Source organism: Mytilus californianus, unplaced genomic scaffold (assembly GCF_021869535.1).
Source record: "Mytilus californianus isolate M0D057914Y unplaced genomic scaffold, xbMytCali1.0.p SCAF_6, whole genome shotgun sequence".
Taxonomy (NCBI): domain Eukaryota; kingdom Metazoa; phylum Mollusca; class Bivalvia; order Mytilida; family Mytilidae; genus Mytilus; species Mytilus californianus.
This window is the reverse complement of record NW_026262712.1, coordinates 67,456,164-67,482,396: the sequence shown is the minus strand read 5'-3', so window position 1 is coordinate 67,482,396 and position 26,233 is coordinate 67,456,164. Positions and strand designations below refer to the sequence as shown.

Sequence of the window (26,233 nt, the reverse complement as noted above, 5' to 3'; positions counted from 1 at the left end):
CCGCCGTACATCCCCAAATCAATAACTGATTTTTACTTCGAAAATTAGGTTAATAAAACTGTTTTGGTAAATACCTGAAAAAGAAAACCAGTTGCTTTGTGAAAGGGGCGATGTAAAAAAATCAGTTCATATTTCAATAAAAGTAGAGCATTAGGAATATCTTTCTTTTCTTTCTTTTTTTTTTGATGAAATTATAGTAAAACAGGAAGTTGCAAATGATGTTGAATTACTCTCATCTTCCACCCTCAGTTGGTCAGCAAAGAGACAGTAACTGCCTGACTGAACAACTTATCTTCAAACTACCAGACCAAATATCCAAACATTCCTTGTAGTGTCCTATAGTTGTTTATAACATACTTGTTCTTTAGTCTCTGGTAGAGAGTGGTCTTATTGGCAATTATACCACATCTCCTTATCTTTAAATTCTTTCAAAATACAGAAGTTGAGAAAAAAATTTTTGATAATGATTTGCATGCTTAAGGAGAAAGATGAAACATCTGAAAATGGAAAACTGATGTTTTGACACAAATCATGACTCAACAAATCACAATGGGAGACAAAAAGTATATTGGAAATGTTATTCTTTGATGGCTGTGAAATTTTGATTAAGAATAACTTGGCATATAAAACAAGAGATATTTTTAAAAAGACTAATTGTAAATACTCCATATCTATTGATTTTATAATTTTTATTTTCAAATGTAAATGTTACTGAAAACAATACCGAAGTAAATCATGGATTAAATAACTGTCATATTATATAACAATAGAAAAATATAATTATAGAATAACTAATCGAAGAATTCAAATAGAGAAAAATATTCAACGAGTGATCGATCAACACATTAATTCACGAATGCGCGTAGCGCATGAGTTAATTATCAGTGTTGTTCGGTCACGAGTTGAATATTTTTCGATATTTGAATTCTTTGATTAGTTATTCTTTTTATTACATTGGCAAATGGCTTTTTTTAATGAAATTAATGTAGAAAATGTAAGGAACTATATGTTTTTTCTACGCATTCACAATATGTTTTGATCCGACGTTATCGACGTCTTGACAACGCCTATTGTTGTATGACGTCAGAGAGTGAAATAACCACATTTATTTCACATGTGAAATTATCGGTTTTTATTTAACTGGGAAATCAATGTAATTCATTGCTACCAATGTAATAAAAGTTTTTATTGTATGTTAACTTATCCCTTCACAGAAGGGAAAAAAAAGGGGAAAGTCTCAAATGTCCGGGTTACAATATTTGTGACTAATTAATGTAGAATGTTTATAACGAAGTTGCAGTTGCATGAAGGTTTTAAATTTGGCTGAAAAATAACTACGTTCCCACGTTCATACAAATCTGAACAAATTCTTCAAACAATTCCATAATAGCAGGTTCATAACTTCAACATGTGCATAATCTTTCTGTGAAGTCTTAGGGATTTTGGTTGAAAACTTGAGAAGTTAAAAACTTTTATCCTCTTTCATAAATTTTGCTGAAAAATAAATTAGTTCCCAAGTCCAAAAAAATGTTAAAAATTCCTCAATCAATTCCATAATAGCAAGGGCACAACTTACACATATGTGCAATCTTCCTGTGAAGTTTCAGGGATCTAGGTTGAAAACTGTACAAGAAGTTGATGACACAAATCTTGTACCCTTGATCATAAATTTTGCTGACATATGATATGACTAAGTTCCAAAGTCTGGATAAAATAAGAAAAAAATTCCTCAAACAATTCCATAATAGCAAGTGCACATCTTCAATCTTCCTGTGAAGTTTTAGGGATCTGGGTTGAAAACTGTAGGAGAAATTGATTACACAAATTAGGTACCCACTTCCCTATTCCACCCACATGCCCTCCTGCCTGACATAACCATATTATAAAAAGATGGTTTGGGACAAAAAAAAACCAAAAGTGTTGAAGCTGTTAGAAGCACAATTTTTACCTCAGTAAAATACAATATAAACATAATGGTATAAATAAATAAAATGTCCATTTTATTATAAACTGATCTTTATGTAATTCTTACATGATTTTCATGTGTAATATGGACAAATAAGCAGTGATAATGGTTGCAAATGTTTCAGGTACTGATTTTTGAGTCAGGTTACCAAGACTGTATTTACTACATTACTTCCACAACAATTGTAAACAACATGGAAGCTTTTAAAATGCACATTTTAAAAACAAAAGATGTAAAATTAGTTACAACTGAGTCGTTAAAAACCCAAATTAAAACAAAGAAAAAAGAATTATAAGGATTGAGTACATTAGACTTGTATTCCTTTGTAAATAAATTTGTTCAATCTAGTCAATAAATTCTGCAAAAATGCTATAATCTAGTTAAAGTCTATAATATCCTCACAATGATGTTTATAGCTTAGAGTTTACATTCTTCAATCTTAATAATTGATTCTAATATTACAATATAACAAGTCAGGAAAGTCAGAGAAGTATTCATTTCTTAGACAAAATCATATACTGTAAATTCAGAAATTATTGCATGCATTTATTATTGTGATTTTGTCATTTTAGACCAAAATGCGATTATTATTTTTACGATACTGAGAAAAATCCCCCTTCATTCATACAAAAAAATCCAAAATGCAAGCTTAATTTATTGTGATTACAACCCAGTCACATTTTTCACAATAATAAAAACCACGCAATTATTTCCGAATTTACAGTATACTGTTATATTAGTCAAATTAATTGAAAAGGATATACAATGTATTATTGAACAAACATTAATCTCTTTTTTTTTTGTTCAATAGAAAAAAGTATTACACTTTCAGATGATGAGTGTAACTTTGAAACGTAATGTAATGATTAATGATGAATCTGGAACTCAATGCAGATAAAACTTGTCTATTATATATCACAGATGATGGTCTTTTATAATGCGTTTTTATTCAGGTTCTGATGGGTGTCTAGCTAATGCTTCTGGGAGAAATGAGCCTGCCGGTCCATGGAAATGATATCTGAAAAGTAAAACATTATATATATATTTATATATATATATATTTAGACGTTCAAACCTATGATTGCGCTGGATAAAAACCGCAATTTTTATACATGTGCATGCAAAACAAATTTCTTTGTAGAGGGTCTAAATACAGCACAAATATATATATATATATATATATAGCACAAACAACTATTTCCAAAAGACCAAAAAAGGTGAAAAAGTCTATTTTAACAAAACGCATTTGACTAACAGGTCGAACAACTGATGTTCTTAAACCCTGCTGTCTGCCATTGGCGATTGCCAACTAAATTGATCACCAGATCTTACGAAGTGGATCTTTAATATTAATTTAATACCAAAAAGAAAACAATAAACTTGTGGAAAAGTATCCGGATTTCGACAATTAATGTCTCTTCAGTGATGTTAGGGATCGAAACGGTATTTGGAAGGCCATAAAATTTACCTCAATTTAGGATAGACTCTTGAATTTTAAAGAGTCGAAATAGGATGAACGGATCATATAAACCCGAAGGAAAATATAATACAAGCCCAAACGAAAAAATATATAAAAGTCTAAATTGAAAATAACGTTCAAACCTATGATTGCGTTGGATAAAAACCGCAATTTTTATACGTGTGCATGTAAAACAAATTTCTTGGTAGAGGGGTCTAAATACAGAACAAAAAAGGCCAAAAAAGGTGAAAAAGTCTATTTTAACAAATGCATTTGACTAACAGGTCGAACAACACAAGTTTATTGTGCTTGTCGTTGAAAATAAAGTTGTTATTTTCAAGCACTAGCTTGAGCAATTGAACTAGACAGTCAGTTTGTGGATGTTTATCCTTTCGAGTGTTCCATACTTTTTCACACGCGGTTAAGTAGTTCAAGCTAACAATAAGCGGCAAAAATATTTTTCTAGACAATTTACAAACATATATTTTTTATAGAACATCAATAAATTTTGTTAAACTTTTACTCACATTTTGTGTAGTTCAACCTCAAAAATATTTTTTTGTCATGCATCCGATTTCACCTTGAGAGATGCACACGCCTGATGAAGCTAATTTGTTTAGCCAAATATTGTGTGAATAATATAAAATATAACAACTAATTTTATAACACTCATTAGTGTGTTAAAGTTACATTCTTAGGCACTTATATAATTTAATGTAGTAACTGCATCAGTTTATTTACAAACTGATCCATGCCTAAATAGATTGAATGTTGATTGTTGCTAAATTTAGACACTATATATATATATATCTATAAGTCTAGAGATTTGCACAATGATATTAATATAAAATAGTATTATACGAAGATGTTCGCATGAGCTATTTTTATACATATAATCAGTATTGTTAAAATTATTGACACTGAAGAAGGCTATTTGTTAAGCTGAAATATTTGTCAACACGATTTAATAACAACATCTTCGTATAATACCATCATATATTAGTACCGTTGTGCAAATCTCTAGACTTATATAATTTTTTCCTTATCTGCACAGTATCGTCTATTCTAGACGATTCGGTACACAGTAAATTTGCTGGTTGTACCTTTTTATAGACTTCTATATATATATATATTATATATATATATATATATATATAGTCCAGTCAATCTAGCACAAATATAGCTGTGGAACATTAGTTCTTATGGACTTAAAAGATGAAATAATAACAACAGTATTACAACAATTACCATAAGAGTAGCACACATATAGCAAAACCGCAAAGTAATTGCAACATAAATTAATTTGTCATTATTTAATTCAGTCATCCTATTTGTCCAAGATCATGAAGTTATATAAAATCAGCACATCTCTAAACATGGGCTATTTGATAATTTTGAAGGTAAATTAAATCTTGCTCATTTTTTATTCAATTATGATAAACAAGAAAATTGTCATATTTTTAACTTATTACCCAGAAAATTAGTAAATTTATAATTTTCTATATAACTTTTAAAACATATCTGCATTTAAATCTGAAAAATTGGGTTATTGTTAACTTTTTATACATTGTGACTTGGATGGACAGTTGTCTCATTGGCACTCATACCACATCTTCTTATTGTCCCCCGCGAATGTGTTGCAGGGAACATAGAAATACTAGGTGTCCGAGTGTCCCTCTGTCTGTGCATCCGTCCATCCGGTCTTGTTAGCGCTCTCACATGTACAGTTCTTGCCAAATTTTTATGAAACTTATATCATAGGTTTTTATCAGTAATGTCTTGGACCAGTCTGATAATCAGTGCCAATCAATAATTTTTTTATATAATATCAATTTTTGAAGCCTTTGATATTTTGGGGTAAAAGTATGATTTATTAATTTATAATAACAAGAAAACTTATAAACTGTGACAGTAACATTTTGATAAACTCCATAGAAAATTTGTAAATTTATCCTCTCCAAATATACTATTGCCAAATTCAAAAAGCTTCTCTTTTGATTATTTTTTTAATATTGTTACATCATTAGTAGTGGAAGACAAATATTAAACTGCATAAAAATGTTTAAATACTATAGAGTAGAAAGGTAAATTTTACAACCTCTATTGATTGAAAGGTCAGAGGTTAAAACAATCTAATTAAAATTTGCTCCTCATTTTCATTCAGTTGTTTATATGTCGTGTGTGGGAGATCTAACTACAGCCACTTGAGGGTCATGTCTAGGGTCAAATTTGCCGTAGCCAATCAGCAAGGCTGCTTCAAAATGTTAGGTTATTGGACTGGCATAGGAGTCATGCTAGTGTCTAGAGTATTTCCCACACGCAACATATAAACAACCTAACGAAAAATGAGGAGCAAGTGCGGAGAACTAATTCTAATTAGTTAACAATAAATTCTTACCCTAATGAATTTGTAACACCGGTTTTTTCTGGATTAAACTCAGCTACTGGTACTCCTCGGGCAGCTACTGAGGGTGCAAACATTGCTGCTGGGTACACAACAGAAGAGGTTCCAACCTTTAACAATAAAATGTTCAAACCATAAAATCTGAGGGAAAACATTAAATATGTCTTTAAAGATATTGTCCCTATTTCTTCCAAATTTTACAATATAGATGCTTTCATATACTAGATATTGAAAAAATGTTTGCAATAATACTGATTCCCGGTATGTAATTTATATATTCATTCTACCATTAAAAAGGATTAAAGAAAAAGGTGTATCTAAATACATTGAACATAAGTGTTGACTAGTACACATAATGCTACTGGGTAGGTATGTAATAGTGGTTTGATTCTGCCAGTGTAGTTTATCCGGAGGAAGAAAATCCCCAGTGATTTATATCCACCAACGAAAATTCACTAGGTTTTTCTATCCGGGTCCAGTGTAAAACATCCACCCGTCATTATAAGGTTCTAAAAAGATATATAAAATGTGGCTTTATAGTTTTTAGTGTATTTAAAATTTGCATAGTTAATTTATGTAAAAAGTGGAGAGTTTTCATCCAAGGAATGTTCACACTAGTGTTTTTAAACAAGGAATGATTACACTAGTGATTTTGTACCGGAATGATTGCACTAGTTATTTTATACCGGGATTAGTTACACAAGTGCTTTAGATCCATACATTAATTGTGAAGTGATTAGTACTCATTTGAACACACGATAACGCAATAATGGTTATCAACGAATAATTTCTATGCAAATCTATAAAATCATATCTTCTAAGTCAATATCAAAGGATGCTTCTATAATTGAAACTTTATGTAAGAACAAATCTGCTCTTTAAATTTGGTTTATATCAAGTTCAATGTCCTGATCATTGATACAGTATTTTGAGTTATAAAAACATCCTCATCATCATCATCATCATCAATATTATTTACTAGATTGGCTCAGATTAATCGTTTTAATTTTAACCCATTTATTTATGTAAACAATAAACCGGTCTTATATAAACAAAACAACGATATCAAGATCGACGCTTTCACACTGTTTACATCCAATATTCTCTAGTGAAAAACAGTTACCCGGAATAAATACACGGCGGAATGAAAGTACGCTTACGGCAATAATAAGAACTCGCATTCTGATATCTGCTACATATATCTGTATGCAGATTTGACTGAAATCGCAATAATTAATCTTTAGATCATTTTAGATCATTCTTCAAAAATCGCAATAATAAATGCATGCAATAATTTCTGAATTTACAGTACTTTTGTACTGAAGAAAATATAAAAACCATTCTTACCACTAGACAGAGATCACATTGGTCTAGCTCATTCTCAGCTGAATCCAATACTGCTGGGTCTAAACCTTCACCAAACCATACAACATGGGGCCTCAAAAGTCCTCCACAACCGGCCTTTTTACACCTGTATATTTTTTAAATTAATAATAATGGTTTAAGGTAGGCTGACACTGTAAATCTAAACAACAATCTGAGCATCTAAAGAATAAACTGATAAGGCTGTCATAATGTGAAAACAAAAAGAATGAAATCTTAATTTCTTAAAAATACATGTACTTAAAAAGGTTTTTTCAAGGAATAGAGACAAATTGATTTATCCTGAATTCTTCTTCGTATGCAAGTGTGTCATAGGCAGAACTATTGTTATCATTTGACTGGCTACTTTTACTTGACATGTCTTTGTATCAGCATAAAATAAATGGGGAATGTGTCCAAGGGACACAGATGATGCCCCTGCTTGCATACAAAGTTATAAAGGGACATAACTCAAGAATGGTAAAAGTGACGCTACCCAAATTCTTACTTGATCTGAGTTTTGTAGAAATAAGCATTGTGTATACGTTTCATAACATTTGGTTGATGCAAACTTAAGTTAGAGAATGGGAATGAAAAATTCAGCAATTTTTCCATTTGTAAAAGGGCATAACTCTAGAACAGTAAAAGCGACACCACCAAAATTCAAACTTGATCTGTGTATTGTGGTAATAAGCATTGTGTATAAGATTTATAACATTTGGTTGATGCAAACTTAAGTATGAGAATGGGAATGAAAAATTCAGCAATTTTTTCCATTTGTAAAAGGGCATAACTCTAGAACAGTAAAAGTGACACCACCAAAATTCAAACTTGATCTGTGTATTGTGGTAATAAGCATTGTGTATAAGATTTATAATGTTTAGTTGAGGCAAACTAAAGTTAGAGAATGGAAAAGAAAAATTCAGCAATTTTTCCATTTGTAAAAGGGCATAAATCTAGAATGGTAAAAGTGACGCAATCAAAATTCAAACTTGATCTGTGTTTTGACGTAATAAGCAAAGTGTATAAGTGTCATAACATTTAGTTGAGGCAAAATTAAGTTAGAGAACGGAAACAAAAAATTCAGCAATTTTTCCATTTGTAAAGGGAATTAACTCTAGAATGGGTAAAAGTGATGCCACCAAAATTCAAACTTGATCTGTGTTTTGTGGTAATAAGCATTGTGTATAAGTTTCATATCATTTGGTTGATGCAAACTTGAGTTAGAGAATGGAAACGTAAAATTCAGCAATTTTTCCATTTGTAAAGGAGCATAACTCTAAAACAGTATAAGTTAAGCCACCAAAATTCAAACTTGATCTGTGTTTTGTAGTAATAAGCATTGTGTTTAAGTTTCATAACATTTGGTTGAGGCAAACTAAAGTTAGAGAACGGAAACCAATTTTGGGACATAAGAACGTATGGACGGATGTGCGGACGTACAGACATAGACGGACAAGGGTACAACTTAATGCCCCCTCTGCTATGGTGGGTGCGTGAAAATGTGTCTTCATCTTAACCAACATATCAATCCTTTCTAAAGTTAGTCTGAATGTGTGAAAGTTTTGAATGACAATAACTTTTTAAGTACACATACCTTGGTAATTGGTCCACAGGAATTTTGGCATCTTTTGCCTCTGGATCTGGTGCTCTAAAACAGATGAATGTGAGATGTGTATAAAACGATTCATCTTATTAATGACAACTTTTTGAACAATAGACTTTACAACATAAACAATGATTACATTGCCATCATGGTTTGAAACTTTTGTACTTATCCCTGAAATTCTTGGCAATTCATACAGTCCTATAACTTCCTCAAGAATCATCAAATGAATGACTGATTGATACAGTTAACTACATAAATGACAAACACTCACTATAAAAGCTTTCTGGATAAAGGACTCAGTAGAGTTGCTTTCACAAGGTTTCATTGTCATACCAATTATTCTTGAATGATCAAAGTCCTATAACTCAAACAAAAATTGCCAAACTAAAATGACTGTTTATATAGTATGAAAAATAGCTTAACCTAGTAAGATATCTTATAGCCTCTGGGTAAAAGTATTTTGTGGACAGACAGATGGACAGATGCATACTATAAGTGTATGTGCAGCATCCCCATCAGTAGACAGCAAAGTCATTCACCAGATGATAAAAAGAGACAGCAATTTTCCACATCTTTTTGTGCATGCTAACCTGGATAAATGTATCCTCTCTACTATCAAAATATATTATAAATTATTATAGTTATTTGGAGAGAACAAAAATATGTTTACAAAAATAGTTTGTCAACCTTTAATTACTATAACAATATATACTTTTGTAGGTTAAAAAAAAATTAAGGACCTAAAACATTTATAAAACTCTGTCTGTAACCCAGGAGAATTTGTGTACAATACACAAACAACAATAATGTCTTACAGCTCTTTCAAATTGATTTAAGTTTCAGAATAAATGACCAAGAAAGGCCGACTCATATTTACAAGTATTGATAGCTGGAGCTAATAAACAAAATGGTTCATTGCAGGCTTTTTTTAAGATAAGGGAAATGAAAAAAAATTCAAAAGTCCAGACTGAGAGTAATTGAAAAAAAGAATGTACAGATACAGACCAAAAGATAGATAAAGTAAAATGTCCAAGACCCAGAAATATCTTATATTGATAATAAAAAAGATCTTCAACGACACAACCATTACGTTCATTTCCCTTCCAAAAAATCAAATGCTTGCTTCCGTAGTGCTTTTTCAGATTTAGGTCCACTGATGATTTATAACACCATGAGTGTTAACTATTTTTAATTGCTTACCCTTTGTCAGCCAATGCATGACATATAGGACTGAGTCTGTTTTCTATAACTTCTTCACATTTAGTACATCTGGTCTTAAATAAACTGCCTAAAACAGAAAACTACATTGTATTAAAGATCAAACAAATTGATTCATCCATCCAGTAGCAAGTATTTCAAAATTCTAGTGAAAAACTTTTCACAAATATATGATTCCTCTAACTTTCTTGCATGTCCTTGAAAGATTTAGGCTATCTTACTACGGAACACTTATTTCTATGTTTTCCTGTCCTCATTGTTTCATGTGGTTTTGTTATGCCCACAAATACTCTATTCTGGCTTTGTGTAAGTAAGTAACAGGTACCAAAATTATCCATTTTCATACTGTCTTATAATTTTACAAAACATTAATGGACACACAAGCTTTAAAAAAAAAACTGGTTGTGGAAAAATTACTAAAAAGGAGCCCAAATCAGTATAAATAGTGTAGACAAGTTTCCCAAAGAGTATGATTTTGAAATTAAACCAAGGACATATTGTAATGTATGGAATAAGAATGATTACATACTGTAGTTAATTCCCCTATGCCAATATTTATTTAACATAATTGACAGTTTTTTGTTATGTGAATATTTCTGATTTGTGATTTAATTTCTGTTGTAATGTCTATATCTGATGTGTTTATAACTGGTGTGTTTTAAATATATGAGCCCATAGACATTTCCTGGTGTATTTGACCTTGAAAGCACCTTGTGGCAAGTCTGTGTACTTGCTTTGATCAATGAAGTTCATATACAGTATTTAATAAAATTACTTAAATTTAAAGAATTTATGTGTGTTTGATGTAAATCGGGCTTAGTCATATGATACACTGGACATAAATTCATATTTCTATCATTAATTAACTTGTAAACTACAGTTAATGCTTGGAATCCTGTACTCCGCAGAATAAAGTTTATATAATTTCCTCAGGGTTGTGATGATACAAAAATCATTGACGGCACAAGAAATCAAATGTATCATCAACAGAGTAAACAGAACTTTAGTTTAGCTGCTTTTAGTCATAACATTCAGAAATGGATCCAGGGTTCAAGGAAAGGGGGACGTTATTGACCACAATACAGAGTATATAATCTTTGGCAGGTGTACCAAGGCAAATTGTTTTTTATGATTTTATGCAAAATATTGATATTTATTGGTATTTCAGATAAAAAAGGACCTCCAAATTTTCCTTTGACTCTTTCTTAATTCATATACCAAAAGACTTATTTTGAGAACTATATATTAAGGACTTACCATGCAATTCTAGAATATTTTCAGACCCAGCTCTTTTGTGAAGTTCATCTATATTCTGTGTGATTACAACAACTCTCCTTCCTTGTGATTTCAGCCTCTTTTCACATTCAGCTATTGCAATATGAGCCTAAAAAATAAGTATGTATTTCATTTTCATGGCTAAGATAAAATAATTTAATCACAAATGGTTTTTTTCTAAAAGCTGGATTGCTGTATCATTAGAGTATGTCTATTTTTTTTTCATTTGACATATACTGTGTAGTAGGTATATAAAAAAAATGAAAACAAAAAGTTACAAATGTCATGCGTCCGAAGTGCTTCTCTGGATTTACCATCATCAGGAAGGCTCAAAGGTCAACTTTGTCTGAGGGAGTTGAAACCTTAGTTTCTAACAGTTTCAAAATTTATTAACGGACAATTTTAGAAAGGTTTGTTATACAAATGTACAGAATTCTCGAACAAATTTGATTTACTAAGGTTAATCACTCTATTATTAATTTTTTATTGAACTCTTAAATTCTTTTCAATAGAAAGCTAGTCTTTTTAACAAAAAAATGGAAATGTTAGAAAAGAATTCCATAATACATTAGTTAAACATTGAAAAAAGTAAAATTGGTCAAAGACTCAGATATAGCAGAGTTGCAATACTTATGATTTGTAATCTGAAAGAACATATGCATGTTTAATGACACAAGGATTTGATATACTTAAGGAAGAATCTAGTTGCATGCCAGTAAAGAAAGGTCAGATGTACTGATTTCTACAGGTAGGCAAATGAAGAAAAATAACACACTCCAAATTGAAGTAAGCTAACACATACATAATTATCATTAAAAATTGATACCCTCCGCCTAAATTTTGAGAACTCTGCTGCAAACTGACTAAGTTTCATTTCATTTATTGAGATCTTTGCAAAAATTCACCAAACAATGTGATGTGGACGATTCTAATGTTCATAAAACATTCTTCAAGTTTGAATTTTAGCTACAGGTTGAAAACTATATGAGTCAAGAATGAAAAATTTGTACCATAAATCAAAAAGTTCTTGAAAATTGACAGTTTACATGTACACCATCTGGAAATTTTTTCAAAAGACACTGTACAAAAAAACGAGTCTAACATCATTAATGTAAACAAACACTATAGAAAGAATGAGGGTCTCGACTGAATCTGTAGGCAGAGTTGATTACACAAAATTAAATTTGTAAATACCAAAGATGACACCATTATCAATGATACAATGACCAACAAGAACCATTTCACAATTAAACAGGGGCCAACCAAAAATATTGAGGGGATCTGCTGCTATTCTTATTCTTAATCAAATACCTTGTTTGGATCTTTGGTACCCATGACTTCTCTCCTATAGTGATAGAATTCCCACACCAATGATGGATCGTCTTGAAATGCCTCTGGTGTTGCTAATTGCTATAAAGGAAATAACAAATAACAATATTGACAGTAGGTGTTTAATTAATACAAATGGTGATCTTTCATTGGCTGAAAGTCAAATCACTTGATTCCATCATATGCTTTCATTTTGTATGAAAACAACATGTGCTGTACAAAAATAATACAAGATTATACAATTACTAGATCTGCTTACATAACTAATCAACATTTCTTTTTGCATTGTTTGTGTACTTTGTGCAAACGATTATTCTTTTGAAAAAAATCACAATATGGGTGAATAATTCTTATATGATTTGCATATTAGAGAATACGTTGATATGATTGGTTGAGAGGACTTCCGGTAGTTGTTCTTGACGTTGTTTATTTTTCGATAGACAATGTTGACCGAACTTCTTTTCGTAACCAATGTAATCAAGATGGCGGTGATAATGACACAATCCAGATCGACGTTAACAAAATTTATTTTCAATTTGCGTTAATAAGGCCTTAATAGTTAAATTAAATAATAAACACAAAACATTCGTTTGAATGATAATAAGAGTTTCTGTAGTTTATTTTTTATCAGATTGCAAATTTCATGGAGTACAAATTTAACCAACAAATGTATTCATGCGCCAGGCCTATTCAATGACACAAATATACAATTTACGTGTGATAGAGGTTACGAGTGTGGAAAAATAAATTCCTTATCTCCAATTTTAAAGAATTATAAGGATTAAACGCCTTTTTAAAGGAATATATTGGTGTATAAACTGTACCAAGTCACTCACAAACATATCAGGACTTTTATTTGTTTGTGAGTGAATTGGTCAAGTTAATACACCAATAAATTCCTTTAAAAAGGCGATTAATCCTATAATAATGCAGATTTTTTATTTCTAAAATCTGTAAGAGTTGAATACTGTTATTTTTAAGTGGTATGAAATAAAGGCATTTTTAGCAAGTAGCGGAGGAAGATGGAGTGCCTAGAGAGATCAACTACCTTCGTAGAAAACTGCTGTGCTAGTCAATTAAGATTGGAGTCCAGTGAAGGTTTGAATTCACAACCTCAGTGTTGACAGGCTAGTAATACAGTAGTTGGACTACTTAGACCACTAGGCCACTGAGGCCCTATCAATTTCAAGATCTCATATTATTGTATGGTTTTTACCTGTGCTTCCCATTTCCTCCAGTAACCACCAGCTCCTCTAAATGTAGGCACACCACTTTCAGCACTGACTCCGGCCCCTGTTAAGACCACAATATGTTTAGATTTGGCAAAATCTTCCCTGAACTGTGGCATACTAGAACTCGGAGCTTTCATATCCTGAAAATGTATGTTCAACATACTATAATTCTGGTTTGAATTATTTTACATTTGTCATTTTGAGGCCTTTTATAACTTACTATGGAGTATGGGTTTTGAAAGCAGTACAGTGACATATAGATGTGAACTTCTGCATCATTTGGTCTCTAATGGAGAGTTGTTTCATTGGCAATCATACCACATCTTCTTATTTTTTATGTAAAGGAGAAGGTCCGGTAAAGGCTAGTTTTTGCCTAAAATTCGAAGTACATCTGATGAGAGAGTTTTCACATTTTTTTAACACTGAAGTGTCTCTTCAGTCGATTCAATTAGTTTATGTAAAAGATTTGAACTGATTCGGTCATGAAAGACGCTCAAATTCAAGCTCGAGTATGAAAAATCTATCAAATATGCCATAAAAGATGGTTTTTGTCTGGAAGTGGCCGCATTGGTGTTCAGTCTCAACCTTTATATATGTTATGAATCATCATTAAATACAACATATATTTAAATATTAAGACTGAACACAAATGCGGCCACTTCCATTTTAGACAACAAGAGTGCACACGCTGAAATGTCTCGCCTTCTTTACTAATCATTGATATTATGTTGATAGTTCTAAATATAAAGCTTTACTACAACTATCACATAAACTTAACATGATCCATGGTCAAGGTCATATAAACCAAACAAGAAATACATATACACCTTACAATCATACAATACACTAAATATAGTTGACCTATTGCTTATAGTTTCTAAGATACAGACTTAACCAAGAAAACTAAACGTTGACTAATGAACCATGAAAATGAGGTCAAGGTCAGATGAACCATGCCAGACAGACATGTACAGCTTGCAATCCTTCCATACAACAAATATAGTTGACACTGAGCTATGAACTGTGAAAATGAGGTCAAGGTCAAATAAAAAAGACTGACACGTACATCATAAAATATTTCCATACACCAAATATAGTTGACCTATTGCATACAGTATTAGAAAAAAAGACCAAAAATTTAACATTTGACCACTGAACCATGAAACGAGGTCAAGGTCAGATGACACCTGCCAGTTGGACATGTACACCTTACAGTCCTTCCATTCACTGAATATGCTAGACCTATTGCTTCTAGTATCTGAGATATGGACTTGACCACCAAAACTTAACCTTGTTCACTGATCCATGAAATGAGGTGGAGGTCAAGTGAAAACTGTCTGATGGGCATGAGGACCTTGCAAGGTACGCACATACCAAATATAGTTATCCTATTACTCATTATAAGAGAGAAATTAACATTACAAAAAACCTTAACTTATTTGCAAGTAGTCACTGAACCATGAAAATGAGGTCATGGACAATGGATATGTGACAGACTGAAACTTCGTAACATAAGGCATCTATATACAAAGTATGAAGCATCCAGGTCTTCCACCTTCTTAAATATAAAGCTTTTAAGAAGTTAGCTAATGCTGCCGCCACCACCGCTGGATCACTATCCCTATGTCGAGCTTTCTGCGACAAAAGTCGCAGGCCGACAAAAACCTTCTTAAAATTAGCAAAAATGCTAAAATTGTGAAGATTTCAGTAATATTGCATGAACTTATGATGTTAGTACCTGATACATGTGCATTGTATTGTAAAAAAACAGCCCATAATTATGGAACATACATATTCTTCTTTCCAATAAATAGCTTTAAAGTTTACATTTCAACATATTTGTAAAAATGCAATATTTTGGGGCCGAAAAGGGGTCTTACCGGACCTACTCCTTTCGAAATCACTGCATGCATTTATTAATGAGATTTTTGAAGAACGGACAAACAAGGTGAGATCAATTATTGCGATTTCAGGAAAATCTGAAAACAGATATATGTATCAGATATCAGAATGCAAGTTCATATTATTAGGATATTCACCCAGTCACATTATTCGCATTTATAAAAACCTTACAATAATTTCTGAATTTACAGTATTCTTTGTAGTAAAACAACTTAATGGATGGTCTTGTCTCCTTTTTTTACAAAAAAGGTAGAATTAAATTGCTTCAATCACAGAATCAAAAGCTTAAAGATGTCAAATCTGACTGGAATTTGTAATTAAAGAGTCTACATCATAATTCATGGCAAGAAGTAGAGAAGAAAGCACAAGACAGAGTGTTATGGAGAGAGCTAGTGTCTGCCTTATGTGCATCAAAGCAAGAAGAGGATTAAGTAAGTAAGTACATCATAATTCATATACTTAAAACAATTTTAAACAGCTTTAGATATTTCCATAAAATAAAAATTTTATGTGGACAATTTAAGTATTTTGATATAAAACTGCAAACTTTTGTAAAATTTTGATTTGACCCACATCTCTAATCAATATAGATTGAATTGTATTCAAAAGACCACCATTATGCATATATAGCTTCTCCTACCATATAATTTAGATTTTTGTTAAGAATATCTACATTTTTTGTAACGTCAAATTTAGTAAAAAAACCAACATTATAATGTTCATGTAAACCAAATAGACTTACAGAGGGTTTATACATTACAACTCCTGACATCATATAATTCAAGTAGAACAGATATTAGAACAACTAAAAAATAGAGTTAAGTTTGCAGGCAAACTTCCTGGTTATTAAATTTTCAACAATAAAGATATTGGTTTAATCAAAAAACTGATTCAGTCATTTCTAAAAATAAACTGGGATTTAAATTTTCTGTGATAATTTAACTTAGACATGTTAGAGTTATCTCCCATTTCATTACATTTACAAAAGTCAAACTTATCATTAACCCAAACAAGTCAGCTAATATATTCCGCTGCTCTATGATGGCAACATAAACATTGCGAGTGGAAGAGTCAATCAATGGGAGGGACTCAGTTATCAGCTGGGTACAATATTCATGAAACGTTTTGGGGGATAACAACATAAGGACAATTAAGTTATAGTTTAAATTTGCCTCATCATTGCTGATAATGTGTTGTAAATGAAGTATAGTTATTTATTTTTCTTAACAAAAGAACACATTCCCTCATAGTGAAATGAACATGATGAAGAGAATAACAATAAAAAGTTTTTTTATTTTCAGCATCATATGGTTCCAATATATAATTGTTTTCCATTAAATCATTTATCATCTTTGTGAAAAGCTCTGAATGTCTATGAAACATTTATACTTCTAGATGCCTTATGGTTATCTGTATTGTTGTGTTGCTGTCTCATGACTTACACCTACATCTCCTTTTATTAATGCCAAAAAGTTGTAACTGATTAACTTCTCACATAATTTATATACAATCAATTTAAAATTTAACACAACCTCCTATGAATGGTATCTGCTGTATTCCACTTTAAAGTGGACATGAAATGAGAAATCTGTAACAGACAAAAATTCATTTATCCTATACATACATATAAAAAAGGAGATGTGGCATGATTGCCAATGAGACAACTATCCACCAAAGTTCTAATGAAGTGGATGTTAGCAATTATAGGCAACCATACAGCCATAAACACTGAGAAAAATCCATACCGTATTGTCAGCTATAAAAGGCCCCAACATGAAAAATATGAAACAATTCAATTCAACATGTAAATATAAAGGGTACTATGTAATTAAAATTTCTGTTTAGATATTTTTGATATGTTTTAAATGAGCAAAAGTAAGAAAAAACCCTTTATCTACTAAATACAATACAATTGATTGATTGTTGTTTTCTTAAAATCCAGTGGCAATTATTTCATGCATCTCATGGACGAGAAACTATTAACAATAAGTACCAAAGGTAGGCTCTTCAAGGTGGGACAACAGGAAATACTATATGCCTTCAATATTTACATAAATTAGTTTTTGCATATATTCATCTCAAAATTAAAAAAAGTGGATAAATGACCATAAATTTGGTGCATCTAAAATGTTTTTTCTGGTGTTACTTTCATCAGAAATGCTGGGACTCAAAAATTAAAGCCAATGATTTGCAAAAGTCTGAACATGTTGAGAGCTATATGACCAAAATAGACCTAAAAAGAATAGCCAAATTTATCAATGGTCAACTTTGCCCAATGGGAGTTGGAACCTTAGATTATGCTTTTCAATTTTTTATTTTCTAATTTATCAATGGTGAATTTTAGAATGATATGTTATAAACCATGCCAGTATTGAAGCACTGATTATCATTAGCTGATACATTCAGGGACTTACAGTCGACCAACGACTGTATCAACCAAGTGCTAGAAAATGAAAAGAACACCTTATAAAAATTGGTCTTTTTCTGGATAAAACTTCTTCAGGAACAATTGAAGCCCAAAAATTGAAGATAAAGTTCATGTATTTTGTATTGAAAACATAATTTGATTTAGAGGGGGGAGCAGGGTGCCTGGGTCCCCCCTTTTGTGGGAAAAATTTGGTTGATTATTTAGGGAATCACTGAAGCATGACCGGAGTGGGCCCCCTCTCTAGCAGTCAGTTGGCCCCCCTTATGAAAATTTCTAGATCCGCCACTGGTAAATGTAAGTTAGTGACAGTACTTCTATTGTGTGGAGTTCATACCAGTAAAAGGAAGAGGTTTCAATAAAGGTTATTATATTTGTCTCCTGGATTTGCAAAAGGAGTAAAATTCTTAAATCCTTTTAAAATTATTCTTGTTTTAATGATGGAACTAGATGACATAATCTGGACTTTTAAGTCCAATCTCTTTGTTTAAATGTTAAATGTATATTTGATGTTTACCCAGCTAACACAAAATATTTTCCTGGTATTATTAGACTGGTCTTATTTATGTTTTCCTAAAATATTGCCAAAAAATATTTTATAGATATTTTCTGAACGTCAAAAAATATATATGAATACTATTTTTGTAAAGATATATTTCATCAAAATGTTAAATTGTGTTTTTTTTTAATGTTTTTCTTAAATATTTTATATTTATTCTGATGATTTAAAATGTTTATAGATATAATCTTCTGTCACAACATTTATCATTTTATGTGAATGACAAAAAAATTCTTATTAATATCCAAACAATATTTTATTAACATTTTTTTCTTAATATATATTATTAAATATATGCAAGATATAATGAACATGATGAAAGAAACATTAAAAAAAAACATTTTTATCTAATATCTGTGTAAAGTCTGCTTTTTATATGAAAAAGAAATATCTATGACACATTGCATTTAAAATTAATAACTTAGTTACTCACATAATTATTATTTACCATGGCCATGTATACTACTTTCCTTTCATTTCACAATTTTCATTCATCAATTTGATTCCATAATTCCAATTTCAAATTCTTTCAAAAAGCACTAAATCTTAGCTAATTTCCCCTGAATATATCAAGCTGCCATATTTCCAACTCTTGCAAGTTACCAGAGAGCAAAATTTTGAAAACATTTCCCCATGATCCTTTAAACAAAGCATTATGGGTATAATGATTGACGCCTTTCCAACAGTTTTACACCCTTAGAAAATTTACGCCTGGCTTATTTCAATTTACGCCAGGTTTACCACTTTTTTCTACGCCTGTAAATGCTACAAATTTACGTTTCCTGCTCCATTATGCCTGGATCTGGACACGTAACTACCACTTACGCCTGGTTTACGCCAGATTTCCAGGCGTAATACGCCTTATAATTTTGTACAGGAGCTTCCAATAATTTCTGAATTTACAGTATTCTTTGTAGTAAAACAACTTAATGGATGGTCTTGTCTCCTTTTTTTACAAAAAAGGTAGAATTAAATTGCTTCAATCACAGAATCAAAAGCTTAAAGATGTCAAATCTGACTGGAATTTGTAATTAAAGAGTCTACATCATAATTCATGGCGAGAAGTAGAGAAGAAAGCACAAGACAGAGTGTTATGGAGAGTGCTAGTGTTGGCCTTATGTGCATCAAAGCACGAAGAGGATTAAGTAAGTAAGTACATCATAATTCATATACTTAAAACAATTTTAAACAGCTTTAGATATTTCCATAAAATAAAAATTTTATGTGGACAATTTAAGTATTTTGATATAAAACTGCAAACTTTTGTAAAATTTTGATTTGACCCACATCTCTAATCAATATAGATTGAATTGTATTCAAAAGACCACCATTATGCATATATAGCTTCTCCTACCATATAATTTTGATTTTTGTTAAGAATATCTACATTTTTTGTAACGTCAAATTTAGTAAAAAAACCAACATTATAATGTTCATGTAAACCAAATAGACTTACAGAGGGTTTATACATTACAACTCCTGACATCATATAATTCAAGTAGAACAGATATTAGAACAACTAAAAAATAGAGTAAAGTTTGCAGGCAAACTTCCTGGTTATGAAATTTTCAACAATAAAAATATTGGTTTAATCAAAAAACTGATTCAGTCATTTCTAAAAATAAACTGGGATTTAAATTTTCTGTGATAATTTAACTTAGACATGTTAGAGTTATCTCCCATTTCATTACATTTACAAAAGTCAAACTTATCATTAACCCAAACAAGTCAGCTAATATATTTTGCTGCTCTATGATGGCAACATAAACATTGCGAGTGGAAGAGTCAATCAATGGGAGGGACTTAGTTATCAGCTGGGTACAATATTCATGAAACGTTTTGGGGGATAACAACATAAGGACAAGTTATAGTTTAAATTTGCCTCATCATTGCTGATAATGTGTTGTAAATGAAGTATAATTATTCATTTTTTTTTAACAAAAGAACACATTCCCTCATAGTGAAATGAACATGATGAAGAGAATAACAATAAAAAGTTTTTTTATTTTCAGCATCATATGGTTCCAATATATAATTGTTTTCCATTAAATCATTTATCATCTTTGTGAAAAGCTCTGAATGTCTATGAAATATTATACTTCTAGATGCCTCATGGTTATCTGTATTGTTGTGTTGCTGTCTCATGACTTACACCTACATCTCCTTTTATTAATGCCAAAAAGTTGTAACTGATTAACTTCTCACATAATTTATATACAATCAATTTAAAATTTAACACAACCTCCTATGAATGGTATCTGCTGTATTCCACTTTAAAGTGGACATGAAATGAGAAATCTGTAACAGACAAAAATTCATTTATCCTATATATATACATATAAAAAAGGAGATGTGGCATAATTGCCAGTGAGACAACTATCCACCAAAGTTCAAATGAAGTGGATGCTAGCAATTATAGGCAACCACACAGCCATAAACACTTAGAAAAATCCATACCGTATTGTCAGCTATAAAAGGCCCCAACATGAAAAATACGAAACAATTCAATTCAACATGTAAATATAAAGGGTATTATGTAATCAAAATTTCTGTTTAGATATTTTTGATATGTTTTAAATGAGCAAAAGTAAGAAAAAACCCTTTATCTACTAAATACAATACAATTGATTGATTGTTGTTTTCTTAAAATCCAGTGGCAATTATCATGCATCTCATGGACGAGAAACTATTAACAATAAGTACCAAAGGTAGGCTCTGCAAGGTGGGACAACAGGGAATACTATATGCCTTCAATATTTACATAAATTAGTTGTTGCATATATTCATCTCAAAATTAAAATGAAAGAACCTTAGTGAGCGCGCTCACATACCCCACGTCCCCACATTGTCATTGGAGAAATAAAATAAGTGTAAGAAAAAAAAATTGTATCACTCGTTGCGTGGGGTATAATAAGTGGATAAATGACCATAAATTTGGTGCATCTGAAATGTTTTTTCATCAGAAATGCTGGGACTCAAAAATTAAAGCCAATGAATGATGTGCAAAAGTCTGAACATGTTGAGAGCTATATGACCAAAATAGACCTAAAAAGAATAGCCAAATTTATCAATGGTCAACTTTGTCCAATGGGAGTTGGAACCTTAGATTATGCTTTTCAATTTATTTTTCTTCTAATTTATCAATGAATTTAAGAATGATATGTTATATAAATCATGCCAGTATTGAAGCACTGATTATCATTAGCTGATACATTCAGGGACTTACAGTCTACCAACAGCTGTATCAACCAAGTGCTAGAAAATGAAAATAATACTTTATAAAAATTGGTCTTTTTCTAGATAGAACTTCTTCAGGAACAATTGAACCCCAAAAATTGAAGATAAAGTTCATGTATTTTGTATTGTAAACAGGGGCTGATTTAGAGGGGGAGCAGGGTGCCCGGGTCCCCCCTTTTGTGGGAAAAATTTGGTTAATTATTCAGGGAATCACTGAAGCATGACCGGAGTGGTCCCCCTCTCTATCAGTCAGTGGGCCCCCCTTATGAAAATTTCTAGATCCGCCACTGGTCATGCTGGTAAATGTAAGTTAGTGACAGTACTTCTGTTGTGTGGAGTTCATACCAGTAAAAGGAAGAGGTATTAATAAAGGTTATTATATTTGTCTCCTGGATTTGCAAAAGTAGTAAAATTCTTAAATCCTTTTAAAATTATTCTAGTTTTAATGATAGAACTAGATGACATAATCTGGACTTTTAAGTCCAATCTCTTTGTTTAAATGTTAAATGTATATTTGATGTTTACCCAGCTAACACAAATATTTTCCTGGTATTATTAGACGGGTTATATTTATGTTTTCCTAAAATATTGCCAAAACACTTTTTATGGATATTTTTTTAACGTCAAAAAATATATATGAATACTATTTTTGTAAAGATATATTTCATCAAAATGTTAAATTGTGTTTTTTTTAAAATGTTTTTCTTAAATATTTTATAATATTTATTCTGATGATTTAAAATGTTTATAGATATAATCTTCTGTCAGAACATTTATCATTTTATGTGAATGACAAAAAATAATATTTTATTAACATTTTTTCTTAATATATCATATTAAATATATGTAAGATGTAACGGACATGATGAAAGAAACATTAAAAAAACCATTTTTATCTAATATCTGTGTAAAGTCTGCTTTTTATATGAAAAAGAAATATCTATGACACATTGCATTTAAATGGTATTCTCTTTATGTTTAAAAAATAAAAAAAGCTAATATTTAAAGAATGTTACAACAAGCCATTTTGGAATTATATACAGAAAAGATGTTGTTCATATTCTTTTTAATGCTAAAATTGATGATAGAGGGTGCAGACTTATACCTGATGTATCCTTTCACCCTTTGTATAAATAAAGAATTTATTGACATTATTATTATTTAAACAGAGAACCATGTTTTGTCCACTGAAAACCTATGAGGTAGAAGGCAGTTGTTTAATTGCGTATTGTTTTTGTTCATAACTGCACCGGGTAAGAAAAGTTTAAATTAAAGAAATTAGTTTCTAGCAATAATTTTCTATCTCAAGCAAGTAGAATGATATAAAAAATTATCGCAAAAAAAAAAGATCAAAGGAAAAATACACAAAATAGCGATAAAAACATTTATCATAATATAGTTCATAACTACAACATATCCTGGATATTCAGTTCACATTATTTAGAAATGTTTTTAATAGATCATGCCTAAAAAAATTCAGATTATTTTGATGATATCTTTAAAACATTTTCGTGACATTAGAAAGGACTATGGGAATTCATGAAGATGTTTATGATATATTGTCCTGATATTTTCAATGGACATTGAAAACGTCCTAATTATGTTATTAAAATATTAAAACAAATATTTCAGTAAAACGTTTCTAAAACATTCAATAAAAATGTCTTCCCAAAATATCTTATTAACTTTAGTACAGTCAGGTGATACAATAATCAGTAAAAATATTTGTTTACTTCTATGATGTTTTGCAAAATATTCTAAAAATATTTTTTAGATATTGTTACAACTAGAACATGCTACAGCTGAGTAAACAATCAAATAGTTTGAATTGAAAAATTTATTAAATTAATTTTCACTTTAGAACTGGGTAGATACTAGTGCTGATCTGAGGCTTCTACAACACATATTAGTCTCAGTGCTGATGAACTGCTAGTCCTTAACTAAGGGTACCATTATCTCAGAAGTTATTGCTTCACCTATTAATAATAAGAGATTCCATGTCTCATGATGTCAGAGCACAGCAAATTAAAAACCTATTTTAATTTCAAACTCTGCTTTGAATTTGAAAATTTTGTTAATATCAAATACCAACAAAAGAGATTCATATTATGTAGATTTAGACTAAGTAACCACAGTCTCAGAATTGAGAGAGGTCGTTATGAAAAAAATATTTGATATTCAAGGAAAAATGGTTGTATTAATATCTTAATAACATTTTTCATAAATTTTCATAACTTGAGGACATTGCTGTGCATTAAGATGATCTTTTGATCTGGATAATGTCAAATGATGACATGCAATTTATATCAGAATTCAGTAATTATCTTAATTCTTTATTTGAAATAAGATGGACAAAAGACAAAAAAAAATATTTAAAAAACAAAATAATATATATATATATATAAATATATGGTATTAACACTAAGTTATGAATATCTGAGGTGGTCCAGGAGGTATCCTCCTTTGTATTAACTGACTCTCACCTTTTATTTTTGGACAATTATTGTCTGTTATATGTATAATAATCATAATTATATTGTATTGACGTCTGTATTTGTAACTTGATCGATATGCTTATAATGAGCCCTATGATTAGGAAAATAAAAATGTTCTATTCAATTCTGTTCTACTAAGAATCTGTGTCAGTAATAATAAAATGCTTTTTAAAGGTCTTAAGGTTCTTCCTAACAAATAGATTAAACTGGCTGTGTTTACATCTCAAAAGCATGTCGGAGTACAGACAAACCAGTGCAGTTTGAAAAGTTTTAAGTCCTAGCGGCATTGCACTAGATCTCGGGGGTGGGGGCCACTTCTTATATACAAGGTGATAGGATGTGCCACTGGAATATGTCACTTTTTCAAGGTTGAAAATATGTGAATAGGTCGGGGAAACTATCAGAAATATATGATAAGGTAAAAAAAGTTCCCATAACTCTTCGTCAGTCATCTTTCTTGGTGTTCCCAGCTGTGTTTTTATCAACCAATTTTCTCTCTTTTGACACTTTGATATTCCACTCTTACATTACACACCACGTGAAACCCAATATATAGGGATAATTGACCTTGCCATGGATAGAAAACAAGTGCCTGTGACTAGATACATAAAAGTTAAATGCATTTTGTGTTTCAGAAAACAAGAAATATCTGAAAAAGAGAATAGAATAGAATAGAATAGAATAAAATATTTTTATTTCTCAAATTACAGGGCCCATAAAGGGCATAAAATCAGATACAATTGATTTACATAATTGGTAACAACAACAATAATAGTCACTTGAAAATATATGTTTAGTATATTAGCATTGGTCAGAATCAGAGCCAAAAACCACATATATTTTGAATAAAAGAATAAAATTACATCATATGCATTCATTCTCAAATCATTTACTTGACTTAGTGTCAATATGCATACCTGATCTCCTTAATTCAAAACAGTCACAAATATAACAGCCCAGTTTTTCCATAAGAGTTACATTTTCTTGAGTCAAGAGCCATAAACATTTAGAAGATTTATTTAAATTTTTAAAATTATAACAATTGTCAGATATGTATTGAAAAAAGTCTTCCCTTTGAGTATCATAAAGAGGACATTCTAACAAAAAATGAAGCTCATCTTCAACTTTACCAAGTGAGCAATTTGAACAAAGACGCTCAGATCTTTCTATATATTTTTTTGAATATCTGTCTGTCTCAATTTTTAAAGAGTGAGCACTTATTCTTAATTTACAAATTGACTGTCTTTTTTTAAAATCCTGTAGTTCTAAATATTTTTCTTTTTTAAAACAATTTTTTATAGAAAAATAAGTACCAAGCTTCCCTTTTTCAGAGTTAATTGTTTGATACTTCAGTCTATTCCAAAATGTTAAATAACTTTCACATAGTTTATTTTTAACATACTGACATAAAGAACCAATTGATTGGTCAAAATTTGGTAAATCAATCTCTCTCTGAATATAATCTATACTAGAGTACCATGTATTTACATTAGAAATATGTAATTGTTTACAACATATGAATGCATCAAATAATAATCCTTCTTTCAAACCTTCCAGTCTATGACAATATTTTAACATTGATAGAATATACGAATAGGTATAATTTCTCCATATTCTAATTACTTTTGCTGTCATCTTAATAATGGATGAAATTATAACCGATGAATCAAATAGCGATCTTGATGTAAAAAGCCTAAACATGAGTTTGCCTTGTGTGTGGGAAAATGAAAGTAGAATAGAGTTATCCCTCTTGTACAACTT

At 30.6% G+C, this 26,233-nt stretch overlaps 1 protein-coding gene across 3 annotated transcripts; it reads right to left on the bottom strand.

Annotated features, from left to right (window-relative positions):
• Positions 1-670: 670 nt before the first annotated feature.
• Positions 671-26,226, bottom strand: LOC127705923 (NAD-dependent protein deacylase sirtuin-5, mitochondrial-like). Of its 3 annotated transcripts, none has more exons than XM_052210270.1 (9): positions 26,096-26,226; positions 13,839-13,994; positions 12,605-12,703; positions 11,276-11,402; positions 10,001-10,088; positions 8,789-8,842; positions 7,177-7,300; positions 5,824-5,939; positions 671-2,984 (listed from the first exon to the last, which is right to left on the bottom strand). In XM_052210270.1, exons 1-9 carry the CDS (start codon positions 26,171-26,173, stop codon positions 2,912-2,914), a joined length of 915 nt encoding a protein of 304 aa, XP_052066230.1. In that variant the 5' UTR covers positions 26,174-26,226; the 3' UTR covers positions 671-2,911. The 3 variants fall into 3 exon arrangements, with proteins under 3 accessions (XP_052066230.1, XP_052066232.1, XP_052066231.1); XM_052210272.1 differs by lacking the exon at positions 26,096-26,226 and adding an exon at positions 20,197-20,305; XM_052210271.1 differs by lacking the exon at positions 26,096-26,226 and adding an exon at positions 16,499-16,602.
• Positions 26,227-26,233: the final 7 nt, after the last annotated feature.